This window comes from Heloderma suspectum, chromosome 1 (assembly GCF_057233095.1).
Source record: "Heloderma suspectum isolate Gila_16-S chromosome 1, 16-S_ref, whole genome shotgun sequence".
NCBI lineage: Eukaryota > Metazoa > Chordata > Lepidosauria > Squamata > Helodermatidae > Heloderma > Heloderma suspectum.
Window position 1 is genome coordinate 75,530,694 of NC_139458.1, and position 12,770 is coordinate 75,543,463.

A 12,770-nucleotide genomic window follows, 5' to 3' on the forward strand; every position below is an offset into this window, starting at 1 on the left:
CCATGCTGTGGGCACCACCACAAACTGCCTAGTCCACGGATCGCTACTTTGGCATCTACCTATCTCGTCTATGGATCTTAGGCTGCATCTTATTCAGCAAAACCTTTGTTTCATGTATACTGGACACCACGTCTCTTTAATAAGGGATTGCCTAATTCAGCTAATGCTTCTTTTAAACATATGTTTTGGCAATGTTGAGTAGTTGCTTCTTTTGGGGAGGAGGTTATTACACAGATATATTTTGTACTGGAACAGTCTTTAATACTCATTGATGTAGAAGCTCTTTTAAATTATCTACCTACTCCATGGAAATTAACAAATGGTTAATGTAAATGGATTCTCTGCATCCTCTTGACAGCTAATAGACTGATATTACAACACTGGAAGGATAAACACTCACGTCCTATAATGCAACGGATTGAGGATCTTACAATGCTTTCAATATCTGAATGGGTGGCATATAGATGCCACCCTTAAATGGATACTTATTTGGATATTTCATCCACTTTTTAAACCCATGTATAATTGCTAGAAAGTTGTATGTATTTCATACAAATCCATGTATGTATATTAAAAAAAAAAATTAAGAATTCCGTGTGCCCATAGGTACCACATTGGGGACACATTCACAGGCACCACTGAAAGAGCCTGCAGGTGTTGTGTCAGGGATCCCTGCCATCCAGCTATATTTCTATTGTCCCAACCAGGAAGGTTAAAAATCCATTAAAAATAAATACATCTGATTTTAAAGAAATGCTATTTTAAGTGTGCTGTTTAAAATATAACTTGGTTTTAAACAAAAGTTGAAAACAAAGCCCAAGTCTACACGAATCAGTTAGACTGAACTCATGAACCTCTAACACAACACACTGAGTTAGAGCCTGCTTTTCTATATTAAAATCTAAACCACTGGAGAGGAGTTTAGAGAAAAAAACCCTAAATCCCCCTTGGGTTAATGAAACAAATTTCATGCTTCTTTGGACCTTGGCCTTAGTCCTTGCACATGTGCAGAAAGCCAAACAAAAATCAATTTCACAGTTGCCCCCTTGCCTCCAAGCAAATATAATTCTGTAGTGTAAAAAGCATGGGGACTGTATGACCAACAATTCTGGAGGGTGGTGTACAGAGGCTCCATTTAGTTATAAAGGAATATGTTTGAACTGTTCTAGCAACTAGTTAGCAACCATGCCTGTTCTGGAAATGAATGTATTACAAAATGTGGAACTTAATTTAAATCACTGGTTTAAATTATGCTTTTTTTCTTTGTGATTTAAATCATGTTGATTTAAATCAATTCACCCTGGCTCAAATAGGCCCAACGGCAACACACAAAATGCAGTTCTTTGTCTCTTTTAAAGGTAAATCCTCCTGAATTTGCTTAGTAAGGAGATCAATCCACTTCCTTCCTAATGCAAGGGGGAAAAAAAAACTAGTTGGACAACTAATAGCTACTGTCACTATTATAGCCATTGTTAATACAGGCCAATGGACAGAGAGTTGAGTTTGGATTTTGGAGACCACTGTTTTAATTCCAACTGTAATATAGCCCCAGTGCGTGACCAATTCACTCTTTCTCTGCCACAGTTACCCATCTCTAAAATGTGAATAATACTGGCCTACCTTACATGGTTGCTGTGGAAGCCACTTGGCAAGTTAAAAATACTGTCTAAATTAAGCATAGCAGCAGCACTGAAGAGTGTCTAAGAGTGTCTAAAGAGTTCCTACTTTGGAACCCCTTCTCTCAGGCCAAGCATTTCCAGAAGTGATAGAAAGAGCATACAGAAAGTGGTCCGAGCCCAGCAGGCTTTTGTTGCTTCCTGTGGTAGTTTTTCCACTTAGTTTAATGCTAGATGTTTATCACTGCTCATCCTGAGCCTTTGGGAATAGGACTGGTTAGTACTCCCAAATTTATTTGTGTGCATGTGTGTGTGCGGGGTTGCCAACTTGTGATTTTGAAAATGTCTGGTTCGGGGGACAGAGCCTGGTAGAACTTCTTGTCAGGAAATGGCACCCTATATGTCATATGCAGATAAGTAGGGGTGTTGTGGTACATTACTAGTGAGGCTTCATCCACCCATTACCCTTTTTTACACCCAGGTAAAGCTTTTTTTTCCTTGGGGAAGGGGAGGTTCCACCAACTGAGCTTTTAGAGCGTTCCTGCTGAATGCCCACAAAGTCCTGGACATGAGTTTCCTGCCTTGCTAGAGACCAGGGGCATTGGACCCTGGTTAATTTGTGGAGACTGGCACAAAATTTGAGGGGGGGGGTACTTTTCAGTTTATATATTTATAATTTCTAAAAAGATGTATTTTGGTTTAAATGTTTTACTATTTTCTCTAGGAAGTTTTGACACAGCATGTGATATAGCAACATTTACTATTGTATAAACTGACATCATAAAATTACATTGAAAAGCCACCACTGAATTGTACTTTTGAAGAATTACACACTCTGAAACACATCAATTATAAAGCGCAGTCCCATATGGCCATGTAGTAATCTGTAAAATAAACTATTTTCCTGGATTTCAGACTGTGGGAAACCAGAGCACAGGATGGGCGGAGAGGGGACCAGAAGTGAACAAAGGGCAAGTTCAACTGGTACCAAACCTTGGTTTAGCATTAGGCTGAACTGACCCCAAAGCTGTAATCCAGACAACACTATGTACTGCAGACAGCTGCAAACCTATCCTTTGCTCAGTCTTCTCTCAGTGCTGGAGAGTGGAATCCTCTCATAATACTAAGCTTGAGCTGAAATGGGAACTAGTGTGATTAGTTCAATATAAAAAATAACTATTACGACATCCTTGGAAAAAATGAGAACAGATTTTTTTGCTGGATCAAGGTACAATTCACACATGGATCTGCTATTGTAGTGGCCAGCTGTGCCACTGGTTCAAGGGATGAAAAATCCATCACAATGGTCTAAAGGGATGCAATATCAATAGCAGAATGGTGTCGTGAATCCTCTCCCAGTTCTAGTCATCACTAGGTTATGCATGTTGATTTCTACTCGATTCCAATCAGTAGAATTCTATATATAGTTGTTTCCAAAACATGGGAAGCAACACCAATCTGTAGGTATGAATTACTGCATTTTAAAATAAAATAGGTATGGAAGTGCCTCACAGTGCCCCACTGGTTTTACTATAGTGATAGTTCATCACCCACTATATGCTAAGAATTCAAGCACTGGAGTAGTTTAAGAAAACAATGCAGAGTACTGCATGGCTTCACATTATTAAGACTATGATTACAGTATTTTGTAAAGGTTGACAGATGACCCTCTCAGGCAGCCTTACATATCATGAATGTTCCTTTCTACTGGAAAAACAGAATAATTTGGCAAGGTTTTGAAGTGTTAAATGACATGTAAGACTATATCCTTTAATTATTTGATGTGCTAGAGTAGTCTTGCCATTAGATATTCATCTTCAATAGCCAATTCTCACCTGCAGATTCATGCTTTAGGTAGCCTACCAGCTGTGAAAACTCACAATTATTAGTACACTGTTACATAGGATGTAAATAGGTTGTGTAAGAACATTCAATGCCATACAACAGGAGGTTTTTGATATTGTACTGACCACAGAATCAGGTCCTGTTTGGGGATCCTCATTCAGGACAAGGTACTCATAAATAGATAACTATGTTGTCTCCCTCCCCTTTTGGGTGGTAGGATGTGTGTTCATTATATAGACTTGCTCTATATGTCTCCTCAACATGTCTTCTCAAATTACCTATGATATGTTTACAGTTATATACATGTTTATTTTACAGAACAATTGGTACAATTGTTATGGCTAGTGCTATAATATCATACTTAAAACTTGGCCTTTTCAACTACATAACACCCCTGATTTCTTCAAGTTAGACTCAATTTTAAAATTCAAGCAAAACAAAAGTTCTTGAATATTTATGTTTTTTCAAAAGCAGCAGAAATGTCTTATTATTCAGATTAAATTGAAAGTAACCCGTTTTTTAAAAGCCACAGAAGAGTAGACATAGTGGGCCGTTTGCATGACATTTTAACCCACAATGAGCCACAGCATGTGCCTGACACATGTGGCCACCATTTTGAATATGCAACCTGCAATTGGGAGTTACGCCATATCATACAAACCTGGCCACCATGGGTCATTTGAGGGTTAAACAATCCTCGCATAACCCAACTTAATCAAGAGTTATGTGAGGATTGTTTAACCCACGGTGGCCAGGTTCATACAACATGGCGAAACCCCTAATTGGGGGTTGCATATTCAAAATGGTGTATTTAACTGACAATAACCTGTTGTGTTGTGCAAACAGGATCACTGATATGCTTTAAACAAGGTCTGGGCACCTTGCTTGTTTTGGCCTACACCTCCCACCTCCCTTACCATTGGCTATGGTGGCTAGGACCGATGGGAGTTGTAGGCCAAACATCTGGAGGGCTACAAGTTGCCCACCCTGCTTTAAACAAATCTCCAAACAAAAGAGGGAAAATAGTTAAATTAAATGTTGAAGCCTGAATTTTAATCCTCAAGGTATTTTAAAAAATGACAACAGGCAACATAGGAAGACCATGTATTGTATAAAGCAAGATATTAGGTACATGGCAAATAACAAAATAGCATTTAAAAGTGCAGCTTTAGGTGGTTCTCTTGGTGTGTGTTTTTGTTGAGGCTGATCTGAATTGAATTAGTATAATTCTATATGACCTGGTTGATTTTGCATACAAGATACATTTTTATATGGAAAAAAAATCAAAGAAAAGATGGATTTCTGTACATACTTCCCTGGTGCTAAAGCTTTTAGGAAATGGTATAAAAAGGCTACTATTCTTTAGTGCATGATGAGGCACATTGTTGACAGGTTTCATGATAGAGCCATACAAGAACAGCAGTTTCTTAAACCTGGACATTATGGAGTAGTTATTTAAACGTTTCCCACTGTACTCACACAGAGTCCTATCTGCATTACTGATTGATCAACTTGTTGTTCTATAATCATAATGAATCCAGGGATGGCTCTGGAGCATTAACGAGTGAATTATAAGTATTGGCACATTTCCTAGGCAGATACTTAACATATAACCTTGATAAAACAAATGCATAGTCCAGTTAAAAGCTTTGTGGAGGAGTAGTGAGGATTTTGCACCTTCTGATGGATCAGTAAGCAGCCAGTAAACTCGGGCCCTATCTTTGCTGGCACAAATGTAGATCCAGTTCATTCAATGCATTCTAGGAAATCTACTCCAGAATCAACACTATCTTCTACAATACTTGTCCTAGAAAAAAACCTCCCATACTGCACTCTGTTCTAAAGACAGCTTACAGTTTCCACTTAGAAGATTCTGTACCACAGCAAAAATATCAGAGAGAATTTTATCTGCCAAAGGAAAACAAGCAGTGGTTGTTAATAGAGATCCCCTGTGGCCCTCACATGTAATCTGCTTGTGCACTCTTCAGAATCACACTGCAAATGTATCTGTCTCCACACAGTTTCTATTCAGTGCCCTTAACATATGCGTCTTCCACATGCACTTTGTAAGGCAGAAAACTAACAGAATAAGTAGCAGGCAACACATATTAAGTATACCAAACAAGTTGATCATTACAGTGCAAAAAGCTAAACAAGTTGCGATAGAATTTATAATGTATAGAAAAGATTCAGCATGTGAAAATGCCACTGGGAAAGCAAGCAGTAAAGAACCTGCACATTCAGCCTTGTAAATAAATGCACAAAAGTTACTGGCCTGCAAAAATGTTTTTCTGGGCTGCTGGCAGCCAGAAGAGGCGTAACAGAGAACTCCATCCATCTTGTAGCAGCCCACATAGTTTCTATGCTGGGCACAGAGGAGGGTGGGTGCTCAAACTCTCCTCTGTTAGCCCACTCTCTCACCTGCATGGAACTCCATGAACTTGCTGGCATGCAGTTCCTACTCACCTATGGCTACCAGGCTTATGCTTAAATACAAGCTTGCTGAAACTGTGTACTGTGGGGCTAGAAGCAATGGGAACCCTGCGGCATGAGAATTAGCCTGGCTCTATTTGGATCAGAGAATGGAAATCTGTACAGGTTCACTGAAAATATAGGTACAGCTCTGGGCTGAGCTCTCTCACTGCTGAGTCACAAACTGAATTCTATAAGCTGGTATCCCCAAGTAGATGAGATTTCCCAAAATGGATGTATAGCTGTTAATGACATGCATAGTTATTTAGTGAAAAGGATAGGACTGTTGAAGATCAGGCTCTGCTGCTGACTGTATGAAGTGAGTCCTGATCCAAAACAAACTTTTGGGTAAAGAAGCACAAGACTATTCCATTTGTGTTTTTAAAGCTATAGCAGTTTGAAATAGTGGAGATTGAGAGAGGGGTGTGTGTGCATCATTCTCAGTTAAGGAGTAGATGGCTGCTCCTTAGTAAACTTCCAAGCCAGACTTGGTTCAGCAAAGATTCAATCTTCTTGTGCTCTCTTTTCTCTTGAGAGCACCAGAGAGCATATTTCCCAACTTCCTGCACATTTCTGCCTCAAGCCCACCATGGGATAGAGGAGCACAAAGTAACTCTTTCATCTCACATCCTGACCAAAATTCCCAAGTCAATGACAGCAATATTGCCTAAAGGTTGATATCAGAAGATATGAATAGTAGGTGGTTTATATAATGTATGTTAAGGTAACCACAGTGATAGTTCAACACACCAGTTCTTTATAAACATAAGATAAATTAATGTCCACTAGAAAGAATGATGGTATCCAATTGATTTCAAAAGTGCTTAGGTACACCACAAATTCTCGCTGGATTGTGTGATTATATCTTCATTATATTTGCAATCCAGTTCTGAGACACTAATCATTTACAGTATTATGCTGAAGGCCTCACAAGTAGGAATATACATTACTCCAAAACTTTAAAGTACACACTGAAACAATTCTTCCCTACTGCACCTAAAGCAAGTAAGTATCTGTGACCTACTCTGCACAAAGTTTAGTGTGGTTAACCATCAAGAGCAGGTACTATCTAAAGCCTATTCATTAATCAGTTATTCTTCCAACAGCTGTTAACACTAAATAGTCAGGCTTTGTTTTGGCGGTATTGTTATCACATTGGCCTGATGCCAACATAATACTGCATAAGTTCCTAAACATGGATGAAATCCCACATTTTTTTTCCACTGACAGAACTTCTTCATCGGTGGAACTGACAGTGGGACAACTGTCTTCCCCCCTACAGCATCCTGTGCTCCCTCAAATCTCCTGTGGAAGGTTGGGGGACCCTTGGGAGCAGATTTTCATGGGGTGTGGGACTGCAAGGAGGAAGAGACAGACAGACAAAGTCCAATTGTTTGAGCGGACTTCTCTCAACAGATCTCACCAATAAATTATTATTCTAGCCTCTACAAGAATGAACAAAAAAGAAAACTGAGTGGTGAGACCCAAGACATCTTAGTCCAAGACTAGAACAGACCAATCAGAAGAAAGGTTAACAGGCCAACAGCATACTTAAACGATCAAAAGCAGTGACACCAAGGAAAAGAAAGCTTTCCTGGATTTCAGAAGTGTCAACCAGCACAAGTAGAGGAGGACAGAGAGCTGATCTAATTGCCCCCTTTTTTTTTAATTGACTTGAGCAAAAAAATGTGCGTCTACTTCAAGGGCCAATAGTTACCGCAAGAACTATTTTACTAGGCATTTCAGAAGATGAAAACAAGCTCCATTTTACACTTTATACTATATTGTCATTAAAGTTACATCCATGTTCCTACAGAAGGAGTTTGGTGACAATGAATATTAATCCTATGGCAAATAAACACCTTTCTGCTAATGAAGGCAAACTTACACCAAGAACTAATTGTACGATGCACACAGATTAGCCATGCTGATAAGTTTTTGATACCACATTTTACAGGAAAAGAAAAGAGATCCTTTTTTGATCAATAATGGCACAAGTACACAGAGAGGCCCTTGCCTATAAACAGCACAGGATATAAGCTAGATATGAAAGAAATCAAGAAGCACTGCAAGTATACTGACTGGATGAAGAATCCAAGTACTTACAACATTAAGCTTTTATGTTAAAGTAATTAAATGATTTGAGATAAAGCAAAAAGAAGGTAAGTATTAAGCTAGGTAAACCAGTCTAAAAGATTTATACACACATTTTTAAAGTGCCATATTTTTATGTACTATTCAGTTTATGTCTAGAGAACCAATAAAAGTAGTAATACCATGCTACTATTTACAAAACAGAAAAATAACTCAAAATAGTATTAATATAAAATGATCTTGTAGTATCCAAAGGTACAAGGCTTCCATATAAAGGCACTGGCTTCATACTAGAATACTGTAATTAATTAAAAGCCAATAGAAAGGAAGCTATTAAGCAAACAATTGCAATGACTGGCAGTGCTGCATTTCACAATCTTGATTACTTACCCACACTTCCCTGTTCCTGCTCTTCCCCTTCAGCAAACATAGTCTGGCTTGGTAAGCTATTCCTAGAGCGAGTGACTGATTCTAGTTGTGAAGCCCTTCCCAACAGAGATAGCTCATCAAGCACCTCTCCCTCTTTGGCCTCTAAGTCAGATTTAGAAGTTGTTAGTTGTTTTATGGTATCTGGCATCATTAGATTTGGATCATTCAAGCAGGCTACAGTACCACTGTCCAAGCTTAATACCCTGGTACGACTCTTGGCACTGTTTGCGTTGGAAGTCCGTCGTGTTGAATGTTTTTTGCCATTTCCCTCAGAGCCCAAGTGGATTTTGTAAGAGTTTTCCAAGTCTGTGCCCCTCTCTCTTACAATATATTTGGTCTTTAGGGCATTGTACTTTCCTTCGGGAGATTGGCATGAATGGGAGGTGGTGCTGGAAGAGCTATCACTGCTGAAGTGGTGGGCTGACTGCATGCTCGAGGTCCTGCTCAAGTCACTTTGATCACTTGAGTCCTCGTCATGGCAAAAAACGGCACTGTGGGGTTTGGTACCAGATACACCTCGGAAGGAAATATATTCCTTGTGCCGACTTGTGTCAAAACTACTAGCCCGTTTTTTCCCTGTCCTCCTCCTGCTGGACTTGTGAGCGGAAGCTGTCCGGTGAATTAAGCTACAAGATTTAGGCCGCACATCCCCCTCTTTTTGCTTTCCAGACATCTCCTTACAAGTTCTTGCGTCAACCATGGAAGATTTCTCTTTCTGCTCATCTTTTTTCTCAACAAGTTTCCCAGGAGGCTGGTCTGCTTGTGTTGTCAGTTCATTTGCATGAGGATTCTTGTTTGCTTCTTCTGAAGGAGAGGTACTAAGGGCCCTCTGATTGTGCATCTCCTCTGATGCGTTCAAACCTCCTTGCTCCTGAATGCAACTACTAGCACTCATTTCTATAGCAGTTCTTTCACTACTAGTCCTTTTGTCAGTAGCAAAGCTACAATCATCAGAATCAACAGAGCAGTCCTTTTTCTTGCTGCTTTTCTTTTCTTCTTTAGGGGACTCCTCGTGCTCCGACAACATGCTTTCTATGTGAGTGGAACTTGTCTGCTCACTTTTGTAGCTACTGACAGTACTGATAGTATCACGATCAGTCCCACTACAATAGCTCTCTGTTGAGCCACTACTTCGAGTACTCAAGCTTCTGAGACTATCCACGCTTTTGTCTGCTTGTAAGGATTTACTTTTGCTGCTTTTCGTCAGCAGCTGTGGGCTGCTACATTTCAGAATATCATCCAGTTGAAAGACTCCAGAAATACAGGAGTTTTCAGTTAAAGATTCTTTGGATCCAGATCGGGGTTTGGAAGCTTCTAATTCACTAACAGTATCCAGCCCTCGCCTTTGCTGATAAAGGGGAAAGTCATTTAGTGATACATCCGGAAATGCAACAGCTGAACTAGAAGTCCTTGGAACCCCTCGTGGCCTATGGTCTTTCCTATAGGAGTGTGAATGTAAAGGTACAAGGGAAGCCATTTCAGTGTCACATGCATTAGATATAGATTGATCTACGTGGTGGTTATTAGGGAGGCACACTTTGTCACTGCTATCCCTTGGCAACTCCTGGGCAGATGACAATGATGGTTGAATGGAGACAAAGGAATCAATGGAGACCAGGTGGAAAGTCTTCCGATCAGCTGCCAAATCTGTTTTTTTAAAAATAAAAAGGAACATTCAATCAAGTACGCAAATTAAGCTATTTGAGTTACATGTGGTAGTTTGAGTTCAGACATGTAATTTCTACATGATACAATTAATATTTGTATGTCCGCATTAAATAGCTGCCACAAAGTAACTGTTATTCTGAATTCCCATTTTAACTAACATGTACACCCAGCATCTGTTCTAATGACCACTATTAAATGACACATGAACCTTATGTCTATCACCTTCTTAATTATCCACCATGTAAGCAAATCTATTTGAGAGAAGATCAGAGCCCATCAATGCAGTGCAATAAACAATGGTAACTGAGACAACTGTTATATGGAATTAAGATTAATGCAGGTGATATAGGGTCTGTACAGGCATTATATTCAGGGTAAAATTCTCCATCTGCTATTAGTCTTGGGCTCTCACACATATTTTACCCACTTACTGTGGGGGGAAAGCAAATGGACTGCACTTTATTTGAACACAGTATCTCCCTAACCACTTTATCTGAAAATAACTGTTCAAATAAACAAAGCATAGTGCAGTTCATTTGTTACATCTCCTTGTAGTGAGGAACATGCAGTGTCCATGACTAATACCTTGGGATGCAATGCTAGATTAGACCCAAATAGCATGTTATTTTAAGTGAAGATATCAAATCAAATTATTATTATTATTATTATTATTGGAATAATATTACTTTTTAAAGTCTGGTGCAATACAAATTTTCCATGAGCTGAGTTCTACTTACGGAATGCTCTGCTGGAGAAAGGGGTGGGGCAGAGTGATATTTGCCAATTCCTCCTTTCCCCTGCAGTCCGCAGTGCCACTTCCCATGCTATTCCAGAGTGCCCCCTGACCCTCTGGAGCAGCGTCTCAGAGGCATAGGGAGCACAAGTTTTATCTCCCACCATTTTCTCCAGCGGGAACCTCCACTGGATCAGGCTCCCTTCCCTGAGTGGAAGGAGTCCTTCCATTTGCAGATGGGCATATCTAGATCCAATCCACCACGGTGAATGTTTGGGTGGCACATCATTTTTATGGGTTTTCTTTTCCACGTAAGCTTAACAGTTTTTATCATAATCAAGTCTCTTTTCCAGCGTCTCTACAGCTCCCCAGCATGGCAGTCACTTGCAAGTCTTCACTGATAAAAGCAACACAGAACATATTGACCCCAGGCTTAAAGAATGGAAGCATGAAGGAGGCACAGAGAAGAGAGCTTAAAATAGAATGATATGGAAATCTGCACATTAGAAAACAGAACGGAATGTTTGGGACAGAGGGCAGACTTTCACTGGGCAAAACTGTGAACAGTTTTGTCATACATTTACTTACACACACACACACACACACACACCCATCCATGGAGAATATCAGCACATCACCAGAAATTCTGCAAGAAGATTTTCCAAATCTCATATTGTTTATAGGAAAGTTTGCCTAGAAACAGGGCTAAGTTGTTCGCATATAAATAATGGTTTAAATCCAGATGAATAAAGGACCGCTCAGGCAGAAGATGCGGTGTTGCACAGATTCCTATTTATATTAAAATGTACACATTACCGCAACAGTAGTTGTTTTTGGTCCTGGGTGTGTGTGTATGTGTGTGTGCGCTCGCGCGAGCAGAAATGAATACGTACACTGGTCTTTACAGTGTGTGTATTTAGAGCAACATACACAAGTCAACAATTCTTGTTGGGTGTAGTGTTTTGAAATATCCTGCAAAATGTGGAAGTCTTCATATGTGGTAGTGTCTGAGAGGCTCCAGGGCCTGTTTATGATTTGTGTGCAGGCATGCGAGATGCTCAATTGGTGTTGTATAATCCTATATCTAGTTAACTTTAGAAAATAAGGAGGGATAGGTTAAGGGAAGTATTTTGAGGAGTAGGATTTTTCCGGGAGCGCTAACTCTGCTTGTAGAAATATGAGGTCCGGCCAAGCATAAACATACAAGGATGAAATAAGGTTGCTAAATTTAAATGAGGCTTGAAAACGTATTTGTTTGACTCAGAGCCGCAGGCATTGGTGTATGGAGTGAGGAATAACCGGTTTGAAATTGGTTTTTCAGTCGGTTCCTTGTTTTAATTGATTGGTTGTAACTTGTTAAAATTTTGATTAGTAGTTTATCTAATGTGTAATTACTGAATTTGTTTATATTAATGTGTTGTATGTTTTGGGGTTAATTGGAATGTGCTCTGGTATAGAGTGCAACATAAATTTGTATTATCATCATCATCATACAGTTGGAATGGACCCAAGGGTGTCTCCTCCAGACCTGGGTGGAGCACAGGCAGAGGTCACCCAGACTTGCGTGGAGGGACTTGTATATTGCACCTGCAGTATTATTCTGCCTGAACAAGAGCATCATATGTAAAACCTTAGATTAGGGTTGGGTAAACTGTAAATCTCTAGATGTTGTTGCACTCCAATTCCCATCATCCCTGACCACTGGCCATGCTGTTGGGAGTTGCAGTCCAACAACATCTGGAGGGCCACCAGTTCCCCACCGTGCCTTAGGTAGTTAGAGTGGACTAGTCAATAACTGCTCTACAGATACAAACCTATTATTCTTGGCATAAGACCAGTGAGAAGACGATCAAGCCAGAAAGGAGCCGAGACCCTATCCATCTGTTTCTGACCAGACTACAACTGGCTGGCCT

At 39.9% G+C, this 12,770-nt stretch overlaps 1 protein-coding gene across 4 annotated transcripts in view; it reads right to left on the reverse strand.

Annotated features, from left to right (window-relative positions):
• PCNX1 (pecanex 1) overlaps nt 1–12,770 on the reverse strand; it is a 121,700-nt gene that overhangs the window by 57,787 nt on the left and 51,143 nt on the right. For all 4 annotated transcript variants that reach the window (XM_084847712.1, XM_084847694.1, XM_084847686.1 and 1 more), the window contains exon 6: nt 8,418–10,103. In XM_084847712.1, the coding sequence (XP_084703838.1) occupies nt 8,418–10,103 (1,686 nt within the window). The remainder of the gene's footprint in view (nt 1–8,417; nt 10,104–12,770) is intronic.